Consider the following 26,407-nt stretch of genomic DNA (forward strand, 5'->3'; position numbering starts at 1 on the left):
TTTCAGAAGAAAAGAACTTTGAAGTCAACAGTGTGGTGGCTAAATTTTAACAGCAAGGCTTATGTGAAAACATGCTTTCCCAGGAGCAAGAAGGCTCTACCTTGTAACAGTTGCTAAAATTTCCTACACACTTTTGTGATAGCTACATTCAGATTATCACAGTGATATCACCAAGGACTCGACTGGGAGGAGCAATGACAGCCAAGCTATTCTGAGCAGTGGCCTTCAGTGGTCATAAAGCTGGATGGTGTCTACTCTTTCATTGTTCCTTTCCTGCTGAGCCAGGAAGTTGGCTTGTGTGCAACAGTTTGTAGCCCTTTAGGAAAAACAAAAAAGGATGCAGTTGGAGCTGTGAAAGAATGTCTGCTTTCCTCTCATCGACATTTTCAATGGTACAGTGAAAATAACCCATTCTGAATACTAAAAAGGTGGTACCCTTTGAGACCTTTCCTGAGAATGCTGTACAGGTACAGTGTGTTAGGTATGCTTAAAGCACTAGTGTGGGTCTTTATTATTATTATTATTATTATTATTATTATTATTATTATTATATAAAGTATGTTCATCTGGGATACTGACTACTATAAAAAAATAGATCATACAATCAATTCTACCAAAATGTTCCTTTAGAAAATGTGAATTTGCTCTATTGAGGTTGATACATCAGAGAACAACATGAGCATTTTGCAAATTTTATGTGTTCTTATGTGCAGTTGTATCCACAAGATGCACAGAGTGAGTGAGCCCAGAACTTCGCTGCTGAGGAACACATGTGATGTACACACACATCCATGGGCATTCAGACATCCATGTTTGTTCGCCTACTGTATTATAAAGCATGTACACCCATCCATTGGGTGATTTGTCTACCAGATTTCTGACTGTTCTACTTCACCTGATTGAAAACATTGCAACACTTCTAGCACCCAAGAAGCTTCAGGGTTTTCTAGACAATGTGCCCCATTTATGGCAACATCAATGCATGTATTAATAACTTAACATGTATAAACCCTTGCATCAACTGTTATCAATGCCACCTTTTTCTAATCAGAATCATAGCTAATTTTGAGTGTTGTGGCCCTAACTCCATTTTTCAGTCTTCACTGTACATGTTTGCATAATTCAGTAGGTTTTTTTTGGGGGGGGTTGTTGTTGATGTTTGGAATACATATATTTATTATAAAATAAGTCTCACTTTGTGGTAAAACACCCTCAGCTCTGCCTGGCATTTGGTGTTACTTTTATCTACTTGACTTCAGAGTCCATGAACTCTGCACAGGAAAAGAAGCAATCTCACTGACACATATAACAGCAAGTGAGTCTGTCTGCCTTCCTCTGGGAAAATCCGTAACCCCTCTGAATTGGAAACCAAAGAAAATATGACCAAGGGGCTGAAAAGATGAGTTGGTGGATAAAGGTACTTGCCCAACGAGCATGACAACCTGAGTTCAGTCCTCAGAACCCACACAAAGGTGGAAGAAGAGAACTGACTCCACAAAGTCATCCACTGTGGTGGTTTGAAAGAAAATGCCCCCCAAAGACAGTGGCACTATCAGGAAGGGTAGCTTTGTTGGAGGAAGTGTGTCACTGTGGCGGAAAACTTTGAGGTCTCATATGCTCAAGATACCACCCAGTGTCTCAGTTCACTTCCTGTTGCCTGCAAGATGTAGGCCTCTCAGCTACTTCTCCAGCACCATGCCTGCCTGCAGACAGACATGTCCCACCATCATGATAATGGACTAAACCTCTGAAAATGTAAGCCGCCCCATTAAATGTTTTCATTTTATAAGAGTTGCTGTGGAGTGATCCTACATTCAAAACAGCTGGACAAAGCAGCTGCAGATTACAGACAGGATTTCTGCATCTTCTTAGAATCCCCCATGACAGAGCCCCTTACCAGCAGGAAGTAGTTTGGAAAGAACGACGTGCAAATTCCCAAATATTGTCTACAAATGTTTGTTTTCAATTAAATGGACTTGGTTATAAAAAATAAACAAATAAATAAATAAATAAAAAGAGTTACTGTAGTAATGGTGGCTCTTCACAGCAATAGAAATCCTAACTATGACATATACATCATGCACATACACTGATAATAAAGCAAAGAAAGTAAATTTTCTAAAGAAAACATAATCATATTTAGGGAAAAAGTTAAAATACAAATTCCCTCATTAATTTGCTAGGGGTTTACAGGACATCTGAGCTTTACTGCTGATCTATGAACCAACCACATCCTCTGTTTCTTATTATCATGTATGCATTCACTTTTCTATATAAAGCATAATTGGGATGCAGGAAATGCTAATTGCAGCCAATTCTGTTTAATCACCTTGATGTAATTTCATTTTCCCAATACAAACAAACACAACTGCTCCCCGCCACTTCAAGCAGAGCATCACACACCTTTTGTTTTATGACTTGGGGAAGATGAGTTACAGATTCAGCCCAGGAAGAGTACCGCTGTTTGTTTCCAGCAGGATTATCCAGCTCCAGGAAACTAAGGTCAGATACAAAGCCAGGACCTCCACCTCTGACAAATGGTTCCCCTTGAAGCTTCCTGCTCTGGCTTCCTAAGCAGGAGGAAACAAGTGAAATATGTCAGCATAAGTCCTCATGCACATATAAAGCAAAATTAACAAGGTAAAAATGCGTGCAAAGTGTGTCAAGTGTTTTTTAAAAAAATCAAAATCTAAAGAGAATAGAATGGACAGACAGAACACAGAGATTGTTAGAGAAGTTAATCCATTCTGTACAACACTACAGTGACTATTATCCATCAAGACATACTTGAAAAAAACCATAAAATATACAACACCAAGAGCAAACCATAATGTTAATGAATATTATATGAGAAGATGAAATGTGATATGTCTATGTAGATTCATCAGTTTCAACCTATTGTTTCACTATAGTACAGCAGCTAGTGTGAGAGGTTTGGGGTCAGGAAGTACATGGCAAATTTTATACTTTCCTCTTGATCGTGCTGTGACTCTCAATGGACATAAAAAAACAAAATTGAAAAACATGCAGCTAAGAATACATGTGGTAGAGCATTTACTAACCCTTGGGAAACCCTGAGCTCATACCTGCACTACATAAAACTAGTTGTGGGAGCAAGCAAGCCTATAATCTCAGCAGTCATTCACAAGGTAGAAAGGATTAGAAATTCAAGGTCATCCTCTACCACATAAAAAGTTGAACATCTACCTGGGATACATGAGACCCTATCTAAGTGATGGTGATGATGATGATGATATTACCTATGGACTGACATAGAGGATATTATAAAATTACTGCTAGTTTTGAATACCTTACTTCAATAAGTATATCATGCATGTTTTGCAGAAGAATATCATTAGAAGAAGCATACATATATTAAAGGATGAAGTATCATGAAGGTGCAGCTTACTTTCAAATAATGCCATATCTTATATAAACATTTCAAATACATGATCATTGATGCTGCTAAATCACCTGTCAATATTATAAATATTTATGTATATTTGTTGTAAAATGTCAAAATAGTAATTTCTATGTACAGGTAATAGGTATGTAAGCAACTACTATGTTCCTTACATTTTCTATATTTGAAATTCTCTGTGATAAAATATTGAAGAAAAAACCAGCCCTAGGTCTAGCATATTAGCAATTTTTTAAAAGCTGTTAATTAATAGGAATACATTACCTAAAATGTGAGAAGTGTTCTGAAGTTTGAATGCTAATTGAGTTCCTATTTTTCTATTTATGTACCTCATAATTTCAGACATATTTTTATCTCCACTTATAATTGGTTCTTACAAAGGTCACAACTAGACATTTCAAATCTTACTGATCACAATTTGAGTGATTTCCACTTCCTTTCTTATAACTGTCCAAATTTTGCAAGTTTGTCAAATGAACACACTGTACTTTTATGAGAAATTATGAAAGCCTAGCATTTTTAATAAATTATTTGAGTGCTTCCTCATTTTCATTGTTAATTCTGGTTTGATATGCAAATAGTCTACTTAATGCAATAGCTCACAAGTTCAAGCCTTGAGCTAATGAATCACCACCAGTTGGGGTGCCTGCAAGTTTCTGAGCTCAAGCAAGACCTACATGCGAATATTTGCACAGGTTGGGAGATGGCTCAGTGGTTAAGAGCACTGACTGCTCTTCCAGGAGATACAGGTTCAATTCCCAACACCCACATGGCAGCTTATATGTCTGTAACTCCAAGATCTGACACTCTCACACAGATACACATGCCAGCAAACCACTAATTAAAATTAAAGTAAATAATCATTGTTTTTAAAAGGAGAAAAAGAATGTCTGAGGTAAAAATGCCCAGAATCTACATTTCCTCTCCTTACCCAAGTGATACATTTGAGCATGAAAGATTGGGACTCACTGCTTTACTGACACACCAGGATAAGATAGGCAGGTTCTATAAAACAGGTGCAATTTTTAAGCTTGTGTGATCTGTCTCCAGACCCCATGAACTGTCTGCTGTGACTAACTCACCCCCCCCCCCAAGAAAGCATGGCAAGTTCAGCAGCAAAAAAAAAAAAATCCATCCACTTACATTTGTAGCAAGCTTTCTTGCTGGCCTATCTTTGGATGCCAGCCTGCAAATAATGACCCGGAGACTTACTATTAATTATAAAAGCTTGGTCTTTGCTTAGGCTTCTTCCTAACTAGTTTTTATAACTTAAATTCATCCATAGTTTTTAATATACATTGTGGTATGTGGTTTATTACCTCACCTACTTCTGCTCATCCTGCTTCCTCCCCATATAGCTGGTGACTCTACCTTTCTTCTTCCTAGAGTTATCTCTGTCCCTGGAAATCCCACCTAACCTCTTCTTGCCCAGCTATTGGTCATCCAGCTCTTTATTAAACCAATCAGAAGGTGCCTTAGGCAGAGACACATCTTTACATTATAAACAAATATTCCACAATATACATTTCATGTTCTTGCTAGATATGATCTTGGGTGATCTCCTTTATTTCAGTGTGTCTGTATTTAGAATGAGAATATAAATTCTAAATATCTTATTGATAAGAGGAGTACATTGGTTAGCCTTTGTAAATCATTAAAAAATGTTCTGGAAGAAAATAAGTTCTATGTGTTTATTAAATACAAACCTATACGACCTAGCAATGGATGAGTCAGTGAGCAGCTTTCTGCTGCTAGCACAATGGACCTCTGCTCTCAACATCTTCCCAGAGCTTCCCTCTTCACCTCTGCATCCAAGGAGCATTTTTCCAAGTGATTCAGAGGGAGCTGAGGGGGATAGTGGGAGGGTCTTTAGGGAGGTAAAATGGGAAGAATTCAAAGGAGAAAAGGGAAGGGAAAATTATGTAATTATATTTTTTAATTAAAGGAAACTGCTCTTTGGCCTACCACTGTAATCAGATTGATGAACACCCCCAACTATAATCATAGAGACTTCATCCAGTAATTAATAGAACCAGACTCAGAACAACCAAGGACCAGTCCGAGTTCCGGGAATCCAGTCAAAGAGACAGAGAAGGGAATATGAGCAAGGCAGATCAAGACCATGATGGAGAAATCTACACAGACAGCTGAACCAAGCTTGTGGAACCTTATGACCTATAACTGTGAAGACTCCGGAGGACTGAACTTGAACTAGGTGAGGGGCTCCTAAAAGTAGGACCATGATACAAACCTTGTACAGGAACTAGCTTGTTAGAGCCCACTCCCTATGATAGGATGCCATGCTTAGCCTTAATGCATGGGAGAGGGGCCTGGTCCTGCCCCAACCTATTGTGCTAGACTATGCTGACTACTCATGGAAGCCCTTACCAGTGAAGAGTAGTCTGGGAGTGGGCTGGAAGGGAGGAGAGGTGGGATAGGAAGAGGTGTGGGAGGGAAAACTGTGATTGAAATGTAAAATGAAATTTAAAAATTAAAAAAAAAAAAACTGTTATTCATTCATTAGCCACCTCAATTCCCTTGAACTGAGTATTTTCCCTGGACTTGTCATCATCATATCTTTGGTGCCTAAGGCCTCTCCCAAAGATCTCTGTTACCTCACTGAACACTACAGTAGCCTAGGTCAGCCTTCATTCCTATTTTTACCCTCATCCCCAAGAAGATTTAAGCTCTAATATTGCCAAGTCCACCGCCTTATAAAAGACACTGGTATCTTGTCTCTCTCCCTCTCATGTGACAGAATCCCTTCCTTCTATGGAAAAACAGCTTTATCTCCACACTAATAGATGCTTTTTTCTGCTCTTGTCTAACTTGATATATTTCTAGCTTTTCAGTACTGACTTCTCATTTCTTTACTTTCCTTCTCCATTTCTCACCTTAGAGTTTATTTTTACTCTGTCCTTCCTCTTTCTCTACAACTCTACCTATGTAAAGCTTCACTTAATTATTTTTGCTTTAATTTGTTTTGATGGCACCCAGAATAAAATTTCAATTCCTTAACACTGTGTCTATATAATCTATATCAGCTGATCTGCATAATACTAACAGCAAAGTTGTAGGGTAAAATATTAACACAGAAAACAGTAGCTCTCCAATATACAAAAGAAATAGACCAAGAAAAAAAATCTGTGAAAATCACCTTTTGCAACTCAAAACAATAAATTATCTCACAATAACTCTAACTCTAAGCAAGCAAGTGAAAGACTCATAATAAAAACCTTAAAATACTGATGAAAGAAATTGAAAAAGATACTAAAATATAAAAAGAACTCTTATGTTCATGGATTGTTAAGAATAATATTGTGAGAATGCCCATTCTACCAAGCGTAATCTACAGATTCAATACAATCCCCATCAAATTCCAACAATCTTCTATTTAACTGTAAAAACACACAAAAAAACCTGAGGAATAATAGGACTCCAAGAGGTGTAGCCATCTAAAATTTCAAGTTATATTACAAAACTCTAATAATAAAAATAGCATGGTATTGCATGAAAACTAACACTCTGATCAATGTAATAAAATTGAAGATCTATACATACATAATCCCATACACTTATGAATAGCTGATTTTTTTCAAAAAGAAGTTAAAAATACAGAGTAGAGAAAATACAACATCTTTGATGAATGGTGATAATTAAAATGAATGGTTCCATGTAGAAGAATGCAAATAAATCCATACTCATTACCCTGAACAAAACTCAATTACAAATGGATCAGGGAATCTCAACATAAGACCAAATACCTGAATCTAAAAGAAGAGTAAGTGGAGAATAGCCTTGAACTCATTGGCACAAGAGATGACTTTCTGAACAGAACACCAATAGCATAGGTACTAAGATAAGCAATTAATAAATGAGACTTCATGAAACTGAAAAGCTTCAGCAAAGGACACCATCATTCAGAAAAAGTAACAGTCTACAGAATAGGAGAAAATCTTTATCAGTTATACATCTAATAGAAGGTTAATATCCAAAATATATAAAGAACTTTTTAAAAATGAACATCAAGGAAAAAAACTCAATTTTAAAATGGTATATAGACCTAAGCAGAGATTATCAAAAAATGAAACATAAATATCTGAGAAACCCTTAAAGAAGTGTTCAACATCCTTAGCCAGTAGAGAAATGAAAATTAAAACTACTTTAAGATTTTATCCTAACCTAGTCAAGATGAACAAGATCAATAATAATTTTAGAAAAAAAATTAAAAAAAATAACTCACGTTGGTGATGATAACATTCATCCATTGCTAGTGGAAATACAAACTTGTACAGCCACTATGGATAGAAGTGTGGGGTTCGTCAGGAATCTGGGAATAGATCTACCTCAAGATCTAGGTATAACATTCTTGGGGCACATGCATAAAGGACTCTATAGCTTACTGTACAGATACTTGTTTGTCCATGTTCATTGATACTCTATTCATAATAGCCAGAAATTGGAAACAAACTAGATGTTCATCAACAGATGAATGATTAATGAAAATATGGTACATTTACACAATGGAATATTATTCAGCTGTTTAAATTTACATGTAATGAATAGAGTTAGAAGTTTACATGTAAATGAATAGGGTTAGAAAAATCATCCTAAGTGAGATAGATAACTGAGACTACAAAAGATAAATTCCACATGTGAATGTTCACCAAGTGTGCTACAACTGGAATAATCACAGAGGTTGGGTGCTTAGTTAGGCACCAGAAAAGAGGAGAAGTTCTTCCAAGTAAAGTGAAATAGAATATAGTATTATGGGCAGATAAAGGGGAAACTAGTATAAAATGATTAAACAGGAAGGGGGATGAGAGAGAGAGGAATATAGGGAAAGACAAAGACATCACTAAAGGCCATTTGGAAAAACATGGAAATCTGCTACTATTGAAGCTCTCTAAGCTTGTGTGTGTGTGTGTGTGTGTGTGTGTGTGTGTGTGTGTGTGTGTGTGTGTAATGTAAATGGAATCACTAAATAATAGGTGAAAGAAGGCCCCAACTAGAAATCTTATGCCACTAAGTAATAGCTCCAGTTCCAGGAGTGAGTTACATCTTCTTGAGTTGTTGGCCAAAAGGGCCCCATGAAAACCTCCAAACATCACAGGCTATTGCTAAGGCTTTTGGTTGCTCTCCACAGCTTGATGGTGAGGCTCTGTTGCTGAGTATAACATTTACTTATGTTATTGAGATTGGAGAAGATGAACTGATGACTAACTAGAAGCTTCACCCCTACTAACTAGCATTCACTGTGGTAGAAGTTACTCTGTAGACTACTGAAGGAGAAAGGTAACCATCAATATCACCCAACTACAAACATTTCAACCTACAATTGTGAACTACAAGTAAGATTATTGGTGCAATAGTTGTATAAAGGTTATGGCAGTAATGAACCACTTTTGGCTGGATTTAAGGCCCACCCTATGAGATGGAACCCATACCTAACACTGCTACAATGGCCAAGAGCCAGAAAAAAGACAGGTCATTGGCCTCGGGGAAAACCTACTATTATTCTGCTAAAGAAACATAGCAATAAAATGACTTCTAAAGATATACTGTTAAACACATAGACTAGATATAGTTCAACACTCCCTTGTCAGAGGACCTTTTTCTTGCAGTGGATGGGAATTAACACAGAGACCCCCCCCAACTGGAAAACGTGCAAGAAGTAACAGACCTTAGAGAACTCAGTCCTAAATGAAATGTCTTATCAAGCTCCTCCCCTCAAGACTCGGGGATCTATGAGGAAGAGGAAGTGGAAAGATTTAAGAGCCAGCCATGATGGATAGCTGCAAGGAAACAGTGTCTTCCAGACACAACAGGGTGGGTGCACATATGACTTCACAAAATCTGCACAGATTCTGGCCAGACAGGGTCCCATCGATGAAATGAGAGTGCATGTGTGACATTCTGATCTTCTACAAAGATTAGAATATTACATACTATTATGTCTCCCATTATGATTAATTCAGCGGAATCTACCAATCACCTAACCACGAGACCACCCCTCAGAAAGGCTCATTCACATTAAGGCAAGCTAAAGAGATGGAATAATTATCCCCTTGGTGACATAATGCACTTTTGCTTCACAAAAACTTTGTCTTTGGTGCAGTCTCTTACATGGACGCTCCTATACAGCTCTGCTGTGTCTGCCTGTTTTCCTTAGTCCCAACTCCAAAGAGTATAACTGTTCTTCTCCATGTTCTTTCTGACCTCTGCCAAAGCCTCAATATGTTTGCTCTGGCATTTTGACACTTTCCCTCCCTTTCTCTACAACCATCCAACCACACACTTTCTGCCATGTAGCTCCACTGCTGAGCACGTTCAAAGGCTTTCTCTCTTCTTTTTCTCCATAGCCCTCCTCTAACAGCTGGCAGTTTATAGCCTATCTTCCCTGTTATATTCTTTTGATCTCTAATAATACTGTCCACAGGCTTCCTAATCAGTCCATTTTTAAATTCTTTAATCAACAATACTAGGAAACTAAAGAGGTCCTAATTTCCCTGGTCCTACATAGTGCCCAACATGGAGGTCCCCAAATCTTCTGGTGACAGAAAGATAACATGAGACCAGAGATTCAAGTAAGATTAGTGACATAGTGAGAACCTATCTCAAAAAAAGGAAGAAAATACAATAATAAAAAACAAAACAAGATATAAAAATGACCAAATACATTTTTTAAACAGAACACCTGCTAAAGATTAAAAGCCCTAGAGACCAAAAATTAATTAATTACAAGATGATCAAGGCTAAGTTAGTAATGTAAATTTGACTCTTCCTTATTTACCTGAAGTTGATTTGAAAGCTTTATCCAGTTCCTTGCATCTCTTATCCGATGTGCCCACAAAAAAAGACCGTAAATCCGAAGAAGAACATTCCTTCCCCTGGGCTGCTTCAAAACCTGGGAAGAAATTCAAACGGCAAGTTTCTGTGTTCATTAAAGAAGTTCTTTGCAGTATAGATGGGGGGGGGGGGTTAGAAGTGGTCTCCTGTTGTCTGTGGCAATTAACTAAAGAGTAACAAAATACGAGCAGTTTCAAGTGCTCTCTAAGAGTGAAGTTCAGAAAAGAGGATACTTGGATTTCATTATTTTCCTCCTATTAGCTTTGGCTAAAAGGTTCAGGTGGGGAGAAATCCCAAGTAATTTTCACATAAATGGGTAGAGTGAGTGGAAATTAAAACTTCAAAGAGTTGTATCTCTTACTCACTGTCAGTTTCTTAGTAATAAAGCAAATAAATAAACTCAGGAGTATGAGGGCTTCCCACTCACTGGAGATTCTAAAAGCTGAATTCTAAAAGCTGAGCCAATATAAATTAATTCCTAAACTCCTGGCCCTACTCACTTGGCCTCTTGGTTAGTATCTGGTTCCTAATGAAAAGGATTAGGAGCAAGATAAACCTCCTTTGTAGGCAGTTTGGTTGGGGGTACAAGCCTAAAGAGAACAAATGTCTACACACCCTGGTGGTAGACATTTGTCAATATCATGAGAATCAAGGCTCAAATAGAGGCTCCATTTAGCTGAGGACAAAAGCTCTGACTCATCATGAATATAATTGATGTTGTCAATAGTGCAAATCTCTGCAGTATGCTGACTACAAGTCTTTTGCTTATATATCCAGTAGTGGCATAGCTGGATCATATGGTAGACGATTTTAAATTTTTCAATACTGATTTCCACAGTAGTTGGGTGAATTGATGGCCCTATCTTCACTGTACTGGGCTACTTTCTCTATATCCTCAATAACCTTTATTGTTTTCTTAATGATTGCTTTTCTCCCTGGAGTAAAACAGAATCTCAACATAGTTGTAATCTACATGTAAATGCCACAAAATCTCAGATTTAGGAGTGAAACTAAATTTATATCAAACCATATGCAAGAATAATCTTTCAAAGAAATAATGCCTTTGTCTGCTACAAAAAAAAAAAAACAATATTTGTGCATTTGTTTTCAACCTATGAAACAAGAGTTCAAACTCTATTTAGATTTAACTGGTAGGAAACTAAAAAGGTCCAGTGGAATCAAGGAAAATATTATAATTACCCTCTAAGAAAAAACAATAAGCTCCACTTAAATCCCATGTAAGAATTCTTATTTATCTTTAAGCTCTTAACAGAAACTTTACTGAAGTCAAACACCTTGAAGAAACGGGTTAAAATGAAGGAAGTGTGGGCAACTACACAAGGTGAAAGGGAAGGTTTGACATGAAACATGAGTTAGGCAGAGAATTCTCTGGGGAGAAGGAATAGTGAAAATGGTCCTCATCTGAGCAGCTGGTGAGGGCTGTCATTTCCAGCTGGAACCCACAAAGCAAAAATCCCAGTGGCATGTACATTTTCTAACAAAATCAGTCACCTTTAGGAGCACAGGGAGAAAGCTAGGTTGATTATGGTACCAGTTCATTCTGACTTCAAATCCTTCCCTTGCAATATGTGACCTCAAAAAGTTGATTCATAACACCAAGTCTCTGTTTCTCAGTGGGGGGTGGGGCTGCAATGGATCATAGTGCCCAACTCATGAGATGGAAGTGAGGATTTTGGGTATCATGTGACTTAGTTCTCATCAACTAAGCAAAAACTATCATCACCTTGAGAGAGGGAGCCTTGATTGAGGAATTGCCTCCATCAGATTGGCCTATCTTTGAGGGCATGTTTTATGAATAATTGATACAGGAGGACCCAGCTTATTATGGAGTGCCACCCAGGGCAGGTGTTTATGAGATGTATAAAAAAAGCAAGCTGAACAAGCTAGGTAAGACAAGCCAGTAAGCAACATTCCTCCATAGTCTCTACCTCTGTTCCTGCCTCTAGTTTCCTGTCTTCACATTCTTGTTTCATTTCACTTGATGATGAACTGTATAACCCCCCCAAATAATGCCCTCCAAAAAATAAAGATTGTTTAAAAGACACCAGGAAATTTGAAGGCAAATGTATTGAACTAGAGAAAATCATCCTGAGTGAGGTAATCTAGACTGAGAAAGACAAACATGGTATGTACTAACTCATAAGTGGATTTTAGCTGTAAAATAAAGGATAACTACAATAGAATCCACAGACCTAGAGAGACTAGGTAACAAAGAGGGTTCGTTGGGAAGATGTCCAGATCTCCTTAACAACAAAACAGATTTTGTGAATGAACTGAGGTGAGGATGGAAACATTAGTTAACAGGTTGTGGGGTGGAGAGGGGTAGAACTGAAAGAGACTACTGGAAAGGGGGTGGACATTTGGTGGTCAGGTAAAAACCTGGTGCAAAGTAATGTCCCAGTCATCTACAAGGACAACCCCAGCTAAGACTCCTAGCAATAGCAGATACATAGCGTGAAGTGGCCATTTCCTGGGACCTAGCCCATCTGTCATCAAAGAGGCTTCCTCCAGCAACTAACAGAAATAGATACAGACCCACAGCCAAACATTAGCCAGAGTTCATGCAATCCTGCAGAAGATGGGGAGAAAAGACTGTAGGATTCAGAGAGGTCAAGGATATCACAAGAAAACCCATAGAATCTAACCTGGGTTCATAGAGGCTCACAGAGACTGAACAAATAATCAGGGAGCCTGCAGGGAACTGACCTAGGCACTCTGCATATATGTTAAAGTTGCATAGTCCTCTTGTGGGACTCCTAACAGTGGGAACAGGAGCTACCTCCAACTCTCTTTTGGAACCCTACTCCTCATACTGGGTCGCCTTACCCAGCCTTAATACATGGGGAAGTGCTTAGTCTTACTACAACTTGATATGTTTTGTTGACACTCATGGGAAACCTGTCCTTTCCTAAACAGAAACGGAGGGGGAGTGGACTGGAGTGGGGTTGGAGGAGCTTCAAGGAGAGAAAGGAGGAGAAACTGCAGCAGGTGGTAAAATAAATTCATTTTTAAAAAAAACAGGAAATACTGTTTAATCTTTGCAAAAAATCCTGGTGGAGACAAAAAGAACTCTATTCATTACTGTTGGGAATGTATAGCCCTAGTACAAAACAGGATGAAGCCACCATACATGCCTCCATCACTCCTGGTACTCCTATATCCTAAGGACTGACTCTTTGTCAATATACTGAGAGATGCATGCACATCCATGTTTATTGTGACATTATTCACGTTGCAATAGAAGGATATGGAACCAGACTAAATATTCATTGGCAGATAAATGGATAAAGAAAATGTGCATAAGCACAACGGAATTTTATTCTGCTAGAAAGAAAAATGAATAAAATTATGACATTTGTAGGAAAATTGAAGAAACTAGAAATCATCGTGTTAAGTAAAATAAGCCAAAATTGGAAAGACACATGCTAATAGTTTTCCTTCTGTGGAACCTAGATTTAGATATGGGAAGTGTAGGGAGAAAGAGAGGGGAGAACTAGAAATGGGCCCAGGACAGAAGCAATGATCTTGGGGAAGGAAAGTGATGGAATATATGTGACACAAAAGTAAAGGGACTATTATAGGAGGTGGTAATAGATAAGAAGAGGGCTGTGGGGTGCAGAGAAAATGCCATGAACAAGGGGTATAAATAGGAACAAAATATGCATGAAGGTATGTAACAAAACCATTGCTTTGTATGTAACAAAACCATCTTAGACATCTATTTTTTTTTTTAAAAAAAAAAAAGCATTTTTTAATTGTGGAAAAGGGAAAGATTGTAAATTATTATAAAGTCTAACTCTCTGGAGAGAGTTGATGATGGTAATGGTTGAACTTGATATTATTCAAAAAAGTAGGCAGACAATTCTTAATCCATGGAAGACTTTAAGTAGAGTATAACAGACACCTGCAATATTGGATTCCTCTACAGTTTAAATCTCTATCAAATTTTGCAGCTTAAAGGTTTAAGCTAGACTGGAGAGATGGCTCAGAGGTTAAAAGCACAGCTGCTCTTAACCACATGGTAGCTCACAGCCATCTGTAATGAGATCTGACGCCCTCTTCTGTCCTGTAAGCATACCTGCAGACAGAATACTGTATACACAATACATAAATCTTTTAAAAAAGAAAAAGTTTAAGCTAACCATGTGTATTTTTCTATTTAAACTCTTTAGATGTTTTCAGGTAACACGTTTAACACCATACCACTGTGTTTGCTATATCCTGAGTCCATATAAAACAGAACTTTGTATTCTCCTCCTAAGGACCCGGACTGTAGATAGTGTGTCCCATACTGATCAATTAGCTGTCGGTAGGCACTGTAGTCATATAGAGTGGGAAGATGGGAGAGTTCCTTCCAGAATGGCTCAGCAAGTTGTAAAAATTCAGGATTATTGTTAATGAACTGGGCCACTTCAACACTGTTCCGAACAACCAACAATTTATAACTCTGTGGGGGAAAAAGAAAGATCAAAAACAGTTTTAGGTGGAAGATGAAAAGATATGAAAAATAGTTCCCTATCCATCATCTTGATCAGCTACCAATTCCTGTCACCCAGTGTAATTTTTCTCAAGATGTAATGAGGTTTCTTCTGAGCTCATCTTCATGAAGTAACGTGAAGAATTCTGGATCCCAAATACAGATGATATCTGAGCAATGCTTATCTCAACTAGGAAAAGGGAGCTGACTACATTACACCTGCTAAACTAGTTTTGAAGAAAAGTGTTCAGAGTACTATATTTTTGAGTCACATTTTGACTTACAGGTAAGGAGAATATATTACTTATCTCCCATACTGGGATATTTATAGGTTAAGCTATTTATTTAATGAGGTCTTTTGAACATTTGCTAATAATCTTTTAATAATTTTCTAAGCAGACCTTGCACTAAATCCCTACAATGGGAGCAGTGTAATACAGAGATGATAAACATCTTAACTCATTCATATTCCATAACCAGTTTCTTAGTTATAAAACAAATGTCTGTTTTCCTCATGCTGCCCTTTCATGACTAAACAAACTGACAGCTTTACAGTTAGTGTCTATTAACCCAGAACTCTGAATCTTGCCTGAAAAAAAAGAGAAAAAAAGAAAGGAAGGAGGCAGGGAGGGAGGGAATGTGGCAGAGAAGGAAAGGAGAAAGAGAGGGAGGAAAAGAAGGAGACAAAGGAAAATAAATAACGAACGAAGCCAGGCACACTGGTTCACACCTATAATCCCATCACTTGAAAGGTGGAAGCAAGAAGATCAGTAGTTAAAAGCTAGCCTCAGCTTTGAGGGCAAACTAAGACTACACAAGACTATCTCAAATAATATTAGTAATAATAATAACAAAAACAAATATTTAATGAGAAAAAAGATAAATATATTGTCAAAAAATAACAAAAATATCATACTTTCAAATAATTCATTGACTCTTAAAGTAGTTGTTTTTGCCTTAATGTAATCAGAAAACTAGTACTTTTGACAAATACACTTTTGTTAATGTTAACACTTAATACCAGTTAAGAACAGAGAAAAAAAGATAGTTAACATTTCATACTAACCTTTTTCATGTAAATTTCCTTGGTCTTTGAGTTATGACTGTTATGATCAGATGAGGAAGAGAAAAATAAGAACTTGCTTGATGAAGATGATTTATATTCTCTGGATGTGTGCTTTATATAAGACCAGCTGCTGTTGTAAAACTCATAGTCAAAATCATTATTTATTTTGACCTGTAAGGAAAAGAATTTCTACTATAACAAAGTAAGGGGGTAGTATATATATCAAAGATGCTTTTTTGTATCATTTAATATGCATGTTTTCAGGGCTGGAGAAATGGCTCAGCAGTTAAGAGCACTGACCAACCTTCCGGGTTGAATTCCCAGCACCCACAAGGCAGCTAACAACTATCTGTAACTCCAAGATCTGACACCCTTACACAGACATACATGCAGGCAATACACCAATGCACATAAAATAAAAATAAATAAATATAAATAAATAAACAAATAAATACATTTTTTAAAAGGATGCCTGCTTTCTTCACACAGTCTCCCACAAATATAAGTCTCTACACTTAACACAAAACAACTGTGACTGTCATCAAAGTTGGGCTTGTCTACAGAAAGCATTTGTCCTAAGACAATTCTGCTGCACAGGAGCTATAGTATCAATAACAGAAACTCCACATGACTCAACAAAACACATTTATCCCCAAATATATTGTTTTCTTTACTCAGCATTTAACTCAGAAGTGAGCAAATTCATACAGCTATATCAACAGAGAACTTGCAGCATTCAACTCTTGAAAGAAAGGACATCAGCAGAAGAGGAGGGAACAGAGATGATAATGTAAGTGAATATGAGCAAAACAGGATGACAGACATGTCTGAAAATATCATGATACAAGTGTTGCAGCTCACAGGGGCAATCCCATCACTTCAAAGGCTGAGGCAGGTGGATTATGACACATTTGAGGCTGGGCTACTTTGTGAGTTCCAGGCCAGCTTAAGTTACAGAGTGAGACTATCTCAAAGAAAGAAAAATAAACAAAGATGGAAAGTATTGTAATAAAACATTGTTTAGTAGGCACACATACTAAACACAGAAATCAAGAGGTTTTCAGAGAGAAGACACTGGCACGGGAAGAACTATGAAGGCTAAACTGAAACAGGAAGGCGGTAAAAAGCAAATGAAAAGTACTGATGGAAAGAGAATAAGTTGAAGAACAAGTCTCCATGATGTTGAATGATGGATGTGTCAATAATAAATTGAGTCCCAAATACCTTGGAATGCTATTGTGTTGGGTGTTGAAATTGGTGACTGGGAGAATCTGTTATCTGAGGTAGAAGAAAGACAATTAATAAAAATCACACTATCTTGAAAAAGATCATGGTTGCAGCCATGGGTGGGGTACATAAAAGTGAGAAGAGGTTGCAGCAAACAAGCCAAGAGTATTATTGCATAATCAGGAATCAGAGATTTGAATTGTAGATTTGAAGGTGGAAGAAAAGAAACAAAATATTTGACATTAGATTCATATTTCTCAAAAGAAATACAAATAAAAACAACCTAAATATTGTTTATATGAAACAAAACGGCACAGGAACATTACTGTAGACACCTTCATGGTTATGTTATTACTTTTTTTGTGAATGTTTGTGTTTCCAGTAGCCTATTGTATGTGAAAAGTATGAATAAATAGAGAACGTGGATGACAAGGTTAGTAGCTTAGTCAAGAGGAAACCAGGCTTTATGTAAAAGTCTGCATTGCTAATAACATGCAGATTATAAGTGATCATACATGCTTTATGCTTACTAATATTGATGTCCCATATGAGTCAGAAGCCACCCTCTATGCTGTGGAGAGCTGATCACACAGTGAGTCCTGGGTCAGTTTATTTGAACTCTGGGGAGCTCTTGTGGCCCCATCTCCACATCTGCATTTAGCACTCAGATGACTGGCTCACTGCCTGTTGCTTCCGCCTCACTTAGCTCAGGCTGGATTTGCAAATCATTGCTATTCTGCACTCAGTAACAGGCTATAATTTCCCTCTACTTTTGACAAACACCTTCAGTTTCAGTGACAGGAAAGGCATTTCAGACGTCAATCCCCACATCAAGCCCTGCTGAGGAAAGTGAATGTCAGGATCATGCTGTCGTTAAATCACTCGCTCCAGAGGCCACGGGCTTCTAGCATGTCTCCTTCCAACTAACTCAAAAATATTCTTCCTCATTATTTCCTCTCTTCTGTGATGTTCTAAATTTGACCCTTTTGAATGCAATCTCTCTCCCTTATAATTATGCAAGAATTAGTAACGTATTCTTCCAGGAATATGAAGTTGAACAATAATTATTAGTATCTACATGCCCATATCTCACGTTCTCCCTCCTAGTCAGAAGTTAAATTATAATACATGCTATTTATTATATCGAATTCAGAATTGAAAAAGAAAGTAAGTGCAAGAAATGAGGAAAAGAAAATGTAACAGAAAAATTAAGGGCTGCAGAATCTGACTCTCTTGATCTAGATTACACTGTCTTAATGTGGTAATGTGAAATAAGCCAAAGTCTCCCAAGCCTAAATTTACACATGACATACTAGCAAAATATTACCTTCCAAGAACAGTGCAAGGATTAAATCTATACCTGTTGCTTTAAAAAAAAAAAAAAAGAGCAAATACCGAGTAGATATTCAAAAGTTGGCAGTTATACATGTTTCTCAAGTCAGTTTTATGTCATGCTTACTTGGCTTGATAACCTTTTTGTTAGCATATTGCAAATGCACAAAAGTTAGAGGTTTTATTATGGCATTTCCATACACAAATATTATGCACTTATGTCATATCCATCCCCTCTATTATTTGCTTTTATTCCTCTTCTCCCTCCAGCCTTTCCTATCCATAGGACTCCTTTAGTTCCAGGATTTAATAAGCATTCACCTGTAACTAACTCATTGGAGGTTAAGGCTTAGTACTCAGTCAAAGCTGCTTCTCTGAGGCCTCCTGTGAGTGGGCAGAAGGTTATCCAGTCTCAACAGCAGTCACTTTTGTTTGGGAAAAAAAATGAAAGTTAAATGGAGGGATAACTCAACTGAAAATTCAGAGAACTCTGAGATGAAGGAAAAGAGTAAGAAGGTAGCTGTGGGAAAATGAAACCAACAAAGAGGTTAAGACAGAATGGCACCATAAACTCCACTTTGGTGAGGCTGTGAAGGAAGTTTTGAGGGTTGGGATACGAACTGGAATGGGTGGAATGTGTTCAGTGTAAAACCCTCCTCCTTCACCCAAATCCTCAGCGAAGTTTCCAAAATCCTTAAGTATTTTGTTTTGGTGTTGGTATCCAGATTTGGTGTTGGTATACAGAATCAGGATGAGAACAACAGGAGCATCTGAAGAGCAGGAGCTTGGAGCAAGAGGGACTCTGATCAAAGCAAAGATGATTAGTCAGGTAGAACCAGTATGGACAGCATGGAGCCATGACTACTTTTCCACACTGCTGTTAGAATATCATCTGAAGCTCCCATTGTGGCATCATAGTAAAGTTTCATTGTGCAGATCCTACAAAAGGGTGATTCAAGTGGTAAGTGTACAACCCAAAGAATTTGTGTAAGATTCATGCACAGGTAGGTTGGAAGCATTTTCATAAGAAAAGAAATGGCAACAGGAATAAAAGTTTCATCTTCATGAACATGAATAAATCTCAAAAACATATTTTAGCAAGAAAAAAATAAGTCATAAAATTATTATTACTCTATTTCTGTAAATGGCAAAAGCAGGCAAAACTAAGTCACAAGCAGTTGTTTAGAGACACATAGGTACATGTAGATATATATGTGCTAAACATTCAGAGCAAAACAAGGAAAGTATTAGTACAAAACACATATCGGTGGCTTTCCTGGTGTTATCAAGGATGAGTGGGTAGGGGGCTGTGAGTCACTGGGTATACTCTACTTCAACATGTATATTAGAAATACATAGGCATTTCCTGGTCAAGGCCAGGCTGGAGAAACCCACTGAAACAGCTGACCTAAACAAGGAGCTCAGGGAACTTAGACAGATAGTTGGGGAACCAGCATAGAACCCACCTAGACCCCCTGAACTTTGGTGTCAGTTACGAGGCCTGGGCAATCTATGAGGCCTCTGATGGTGGAGCAGTATTTATCCCTAGTACACAAACGGACTTTGGGAGCCTGTTCCACACAGAGGGATACTCTCTCAGCCTAGACACATGGGGGATGGCCTAGGCCCTGCTCCAAACGATGTGACAGACTTTAAAGATCTCCCATGGAAGGCCTAACCCTCCCTGGGATACAGAAAGGGGATGAAATAGGGGGTTGGTGGGGGCCAGCAGAGGAGGGAAGGGAGAGGAAACTGGGATTGACATGTAAAACAATATTGTTTGTAATAGAAATTTAAAAAAAAAAAGATCTAGCAGCCAAAATTGCAGTATGAATAATGGAGGGGCTTACAAAGTCTTATCCCTAGCTGGGGAGCTATTGGCAATTGCTGGCTCCTGGGAGAGGTAAAGATGTGGAACCCGAGAGGCTACCCATATTCCATTAGATGGCTCCACGCCCATGAAAATACATACAGCAGTAAATGGACTCCGTGGTTTAGGTTTTGTTTTTTCTAACAAACAGTACATGAAGTTGGAAAGCAAAAGTAAGAATAGTAGGTGCGGAATTACTGAGAAGGGAATGATGATATCAAAACAGTATTATATTATAATATGTATTATATATGTGAGTATGCATACATATGAAATTTTAAAATAATAAACCAACTGACCACATATTAAGCCATAAGTGAATTCCCAGCAAGTAGTAAAATCTTGATGCATATAAACAATGATTGCTGACAAGTCACAGATTACAATGAAGTAAATTGGTGTAATTAAGTACCTGAAATGTATAGGAGAGGATATTTCCACTCAGTCTGTAGAAGTCTTTTCCATCCCCACTGAACACTTTCCGGCATTGACCACCGAAACTTTTGGTGTTGAGGACTCTGTTCCTGAACTGGCCTGTGAGTGCATTGTAACTGTGAGGAGGGGGAGGGAGGAGGTGGATGCACAGGATGGGGGTGGGGGATAATTAAAAACCAGTATTAATACCTGCTCGAGAGAAAAGAATGGGTAAAGCCTGTAGAAATCAATCATTAAAATCCTTCACAGTTCAATACCTGAGAAGGAGCAATACCCTAATGCCAGCTACTCCTGATGGAGTAGCAGAGGAAATCTAACATCCTGTCAGCCTAAGAACATATTTGGAGAGTGCAGGCCTGTGGTATCTATGGCAACAGTTGCATTAGAATTGATTCTATAGATAAAACCAATACAATTAAGGTTACTGGGGAGCAGAGATTGCTTTCTACTGGAGTTCCCAGCTCGTCCTCTTAGCACGCTGAAGAGTGTTCCTTAAAGTAACTATGCCTCTTTTTTGTTAATGTACTTGAAGCTATTGAAGGGAAATTCACATTGATTTTTCTAAAATAGGTTATTTTAGAAAATAGAAGCCTAGAATTGGCAATCTTAATTTTTAAAAAAAAATCTCCTTTTTGCTTTCAACTATGTCTGCTCCTTCTCCTCCTCTTCTGTCTCCCTCCCGATCTCTCATTTCTTTGTTTCTCTCTCCTCCTTTTCCTCCTCTTAGAATAACCAACTCTCCAGATCTCCGTGGTTCAGAGAAGTTCTCATTGATATGAGATGTTCAGTGATGAATCCGGTGTGGCTGGAACAACAGCTGGCTCTACACTTTTACCACATGTGTCTATAGGTACTCAGCTATGAATTTTTCATTGGAGCAGGATGTGGCAAAAATATCTGAGCTTATTATTAGAGTCACCAAGCCACAAAACAGAGCAAGAGTAAAAACTACAACCCATTGGTATTCTTGGAAGTCCTCTCAGCACCTTACCCATTGCCGGTAAGTTCTATGTTGGGAGGAGGTTTATCGATGTCACAGGAAGGTCTGCTTTCTGCATCCTCACATCTGTCTTCATCAGCACTATCTTCTTCACAGTCAGAATCCCCATTGCAAACCAAGGATCTGCTGATGCACTGGCCTGAACAAGAGAAAAGCTCCCAGAAAATATAAGAGGGAAAATGGAAGAACAATGGCTGGGATTACCCCAGCACTACAGATAGACTCATGTGGAACTCAGACAAACCTTCAGATTGTCTAGAACAGAACTAGTGATAGTTTTGATCTCCATTTTGAAACACACAGAACTGGTTTTCACCTTCTCTGGGTGCAAATTGAAAATAGACCTGAACTCAAAAGTCCAAAATCAAAGCTGTAATCATCAAGCATTTTTGTCTACATCCTCCAAGTCCCACACGATGCTACTTACTTACTGGCAAAACAGATGTCCTATCCATTGACTTTTTTTTTATTTTGTTTCTGTAGTTGTTCACCTAGATGCTAAACTTGTGCTTTTCTTGGAGACTAAGATGTATAATTTGTTAGAGCAAAGATACTAGAGAAGGGCTGGAGAGATGGCTCAGGGATTAAAAGCACTGACTGTTATCCCAGAAGACCCTAGTTCAATTCCCAGTACCCACATGGCAGCTTACAACCCATGGCAAAACACCAATGCACATAAAATAAAAATGAATACTTTTTTTTAAAAAAGAAACTAGATCAAAATGTTGAAACTCTGTTTTTCAGCATCTACTCTGTGGAAGACTTCCTGGCGTTGAGAAACAAATATGTATGGTATGGTCATTGCCAGACTTTTCATATGAAGTATAATCTGCTGAAAATATCACTGCTATGATAATTCAGAATACTGAGACAGCATCAGTGGGTACCAAATAACTTTGGCCCTGTCTTTCTCCCCAGCATCATCCCACCCTTTTCTTTACCAGCCTTCCTATGCTCTCATATTGGACCATGTGTATGAGTGCAGGTCCAAGTTTTCTGTCATTTCAGTTACTTAATACTTCCTCCTCTCTGTCTAGAAGGATTCTCTCTACTCCTCTCTGATGTCTTTCAAATATTAAATTAAATATTATCTCATTTTGAAAACTATCCAAATCCTTCTGACTATGCAGGTCATTCTTCCTCTATTTCTTCAAAGGATGCTTTGCACACAGAAATGTTCACAGTACAGCATGTAGCTCACTCTATGTATCACTCAAGGCAATAAAACAAACATCTGTTGAGAGTCTGCCTGTGTTCCAGGCATTCCTCATGAGAAAATAAAATAGAGCTTATGTCTACAAAACTTCAGAGAGATATACAGGCCAAAAATTTGGATTATGGAAAGTGTAAGATACACAGTGAGCACAGAGAAGTGATTTCTTGGTTAATTCTGTCTCCTGGTGGATTAGCAAAGGCTTCCCAAAGCAGTTATCACTTGATTTGAGTTTTCAAAATTAAATAGGAGCTTTACAAGTACTGTAAGAACAACTGTAAGCCTTGATGCAGTCAGTCCTAAATGAAACATCTTTATCAAAGCCCTCAGTACTAAGGGATCTATGCAGAAGAGGAAGTAAAATAACTATAAGGGTTAGATTAGATGAACGACCCCAAGCAAACAGCATTTTCTGAGCAAAAAAATGCAAGTAAATGTATGTATGTATGTATGTATGTATGTATACACACATGCATATATATACATATACACATACATACACTATATATATATATATATATATATATATATATATGACAACATGCACAAGACCTGCATAAGTTCAGGTCAAACAGGGTCCCAACACTGAAAAGGGAAAGTGGACACAGGACTCCACTCCTACTAAGAAGCTATTTGCAATTTAAACCCAGTAGCAAAGGTGTTATGAACAGTTTTTCCACCTGCCTGGTCCCACAGCCGCACCAGCCCCAAATAACACATAAAGACGCCATATTAGATATAAAGCTATTGGTCTGTTACTAGAATTGGCTAGCTCTACCTTAAATATTAACCCATTTCTAGTTAGCTAAGTATCTCCAAGTGGTCTTGGGTTACCGGAGAGAGGGTCAGAACCTCTGCTGCCTTGGTCCTACATGTTGAATCTCCTCCTACCTCTCCCAGAAACCTCCTTGTCTCCTCGTCCCACCTATCTTGCTTTCCTATGGCCAACAGTGCTTTATTTATTAACCAATAAGAGAAGCATATTAACAAAATGACATCTCCCATCATCTCTTTTCTGTCTAAAATAAAAAAGGATTTTAACATTAATATAGCAAAATATATAACAAAACAGTTATCAAATAAGAACCATAGTTAACAATGTTCAATCCATTAACATTTAGCAAGATGTAAATAAAATATTTTATCATCTATCCTATCTTTGTGAGTCTAAAGTCCCATATGTAAATTATCTTTACTACTAAGGAAAACTATAACCATAACTATCTGTCTTCAACTCCGTCAAAGACCACAGAAGGATAATATATAAACTCTAGAAATGACAGAGACATTTTACTACCTGGTTAGTCATCCAAACATCTATAATGTTTTATCTTTAGCCTATAGGCCATAGTGTGTCTGGCAGACTCCTCAGCAAAGCAAGAAATTTCAAAATGTCCCACCTGTGTTGGCAGTTTGTTAGTCACTTTTCTCTGTGTCCTGTAGACTGCCTGGCAGACTCTTCTATGAAGCAGGAACCCTGTAGCAATGTCCATCTTGTATCAGCAGTCACTTTCCTGTGGATCCTGGATGTCCAGTTTATACAGCATAAAGTCAAACAGTCCAGACAAGAGCAATATCTTGCCCAAATGGCTAGCTTTTCCATGTTGGACGTAAACTCCATAACGAGTTTCTTTGATGTCCATCTTCCTTTCTAACGCAGGTGGTGTTGCCAGGAGCAGTTGTGCCTCATTGTTAGGAAAAACCCTAAACCATTTATAAATGCCATATTCTGTAGGTCTTTGAAAGTTTTGAAGAATGCCTATCCATCTCAAATACATCTCTGTATATCTTGAAAACCTAAGTTAACTGTAAGTTTTGACTATCATAGGTAATTATAATCTGTACTATTATTTGTAATATACATATTACAAAATTGACCATAAATTTGTATCAATAAATGAAAGTCCATTCCAAAACAAAGTAATCATTTCTATACCAAAAAGCGGAAATAGTTTTTCTTCAGTGAAGTGATACTTGCTATATCAACCACACTCTAAGACAGGCCTATCTCAGCTGTAGCTGGCCAACACAAAAAAAGTCTCCATGATTTCCTGAGTGATTTCTGTTGTTAGGGTTTTGTGGGTTTTATCCTTTTTAGATTTTTTTTTTAATTGTCTTGGTTTTTTGTTATTTTTTTAAGAGGGAGAGAGAACATGAAATTGGGTGTGGGGAGGTGGAGGATGATCTGAGAGGACTTGGGGAAGAGAAAGAATATGATCTAGTATATTGTATGAAAATTTGTAAAAATAATAAGTAAAAGAAAAATTCTAACACACTGAGTTTTTTATCTACTAATCTGTCCTTAAAACTCCCATATGTTGCAGAGTAATGGCACAGAGCTTTAAGCCTAGAACTTGAGAGACAGAAACAAAAGAATCCCTCAGTTCAAGGCCAACCTCATCTACAGAGTAGAGTAAGTTCCAGAACAACCAGGGATACACAGAAAAATCCTCTCTCAGAAAAAAAAAATTACAAAACAAAAATCTTTTTTTTTGTTTTTTGTTTTGTTGTTGTTATTGTTATTGCTGTTTGAGGCAGGATTTCTCTGTGTAATAGCCCTGATTGTCCTGGAACTCACTCTGTAGATGAGGCCGGCCTTGAACTCACAGAGATCCACCTGCTTTTGCCTCCCAAGTGCTGGGATTAAAGGCCTGTGCAACAGCTAATAAGCTGGTTTTTTGTTGGGTGTGGTGGTTCACATCTATAACCTCAGCACTGGGAATGTGGGAGATTAGAAGTTCAAAATCATTCTCTGCTATATAGAGTTGAATGTCAGCCTCATCTGCAAGACACCATGACTCAAAAAGAAAAGAGAAAAGAAATTAGTTGAGGCTGTTAATAGCTATAATTCTGTCAATACACCAAAGAATGCCCATGCCTTTATGTCTCTCTTGCTTTTGAATGGATGATATCTAAGTGTATGATTTATCTGATTATGAAATTAGTATACTAACAAAAATCTTGCTTATACTTGGTGAAAATTCATTAGGAGGCCAATATCAATTCAAACAAATATGTATGGAACAAGTTAACAAATAAGACCAGAATTATAGTTTGCATGTTGAGCCCATGGAAAACAACTCACCTGAGAAACACCTAAAACGGTCTCCACATCCCTCCTCAGCTGGGCAGCCTAGTTCAGGATTGCAGGATTGTGTTTGGAAAGCACTTCCCACGCATGGGTTGCCTCCGTATTGCCCATAAACAGCAATCAAACGCCTTCGAGTCTGGAAACAAAGCAAAAGATCTCTTTGTATTTTATATGGTGGTTATCGCAGGTTTTCTTGAGTAATAAAATCCAAGAACTAATTCAATTTGAGAAACACTCTGACGAGGAACAGAAGCAAAACCCACAAAATCAATGAGTCTGCAGGTTTGATGGCAGTTAGATTGCTATCTACACAAAGCTTCAAACCATTTATTTATTTTCACTATGGGGTGAGGGTCAAAAAAACTTTCTGATGACTCTTTGGAAATGCAACTTGAAAGAATAAAT

General features: G+C 37.8%; 1 protein-coding gene across 1 annotated transcript in view; it reads right to left on the reverse strand.

Annotated features, from left to right (window-relative positions):
• The window catches only part of C7 (complement C7), a 66,693-nt gene that overhangs the window by 21,735 nt on the left and 18,551 nt on the right, over positions 1-26,407 (reverse strand). The window contains exons 4-10 of the mRNA XM_051182493.1: positions 25,997-26,138; positions 21,690-21,837; positions 20,676-20,814; positions 15,835-16,005; positions 14,495-14,738; positions 10,215-10,328; positions 2,404-2,570 (exon numbers count right to left, since the gene is read on the reverse strand). Coding sequence (XP_051038450.1) covers positions 2,404-2,570; positions 10,215-10,328; positions 14,495-14,738; positions 15,835-16,005; positions 20,676-20,814; positions 21,690-21,837; positions 25,997-26,138 — 1,125 coding nt within the window. The remainder of the gene's footprint in view (positions 1-2,403; positions 2,571-10,214; positions 10,329-14,494; positions 14,739-15,834; positions 16,006-20,675; positions 20,815-21,689; positions 21,838-25,996; positions 26,139-26,407) is intronic.

Source organism: Phodopus roborovskii, unplaced genomic scaffold (assembly GCF_943737965.1).
Source record: "Phodopus roborovskii unplaced genomic scaffold, PHOROB, whole genome shotgun sequence".
NCBI lineage: Eukaryota > Metazoa > Chordata > Mammalia > Rodentia > Cricetidae > Phodopus > Phodopus roborovskii.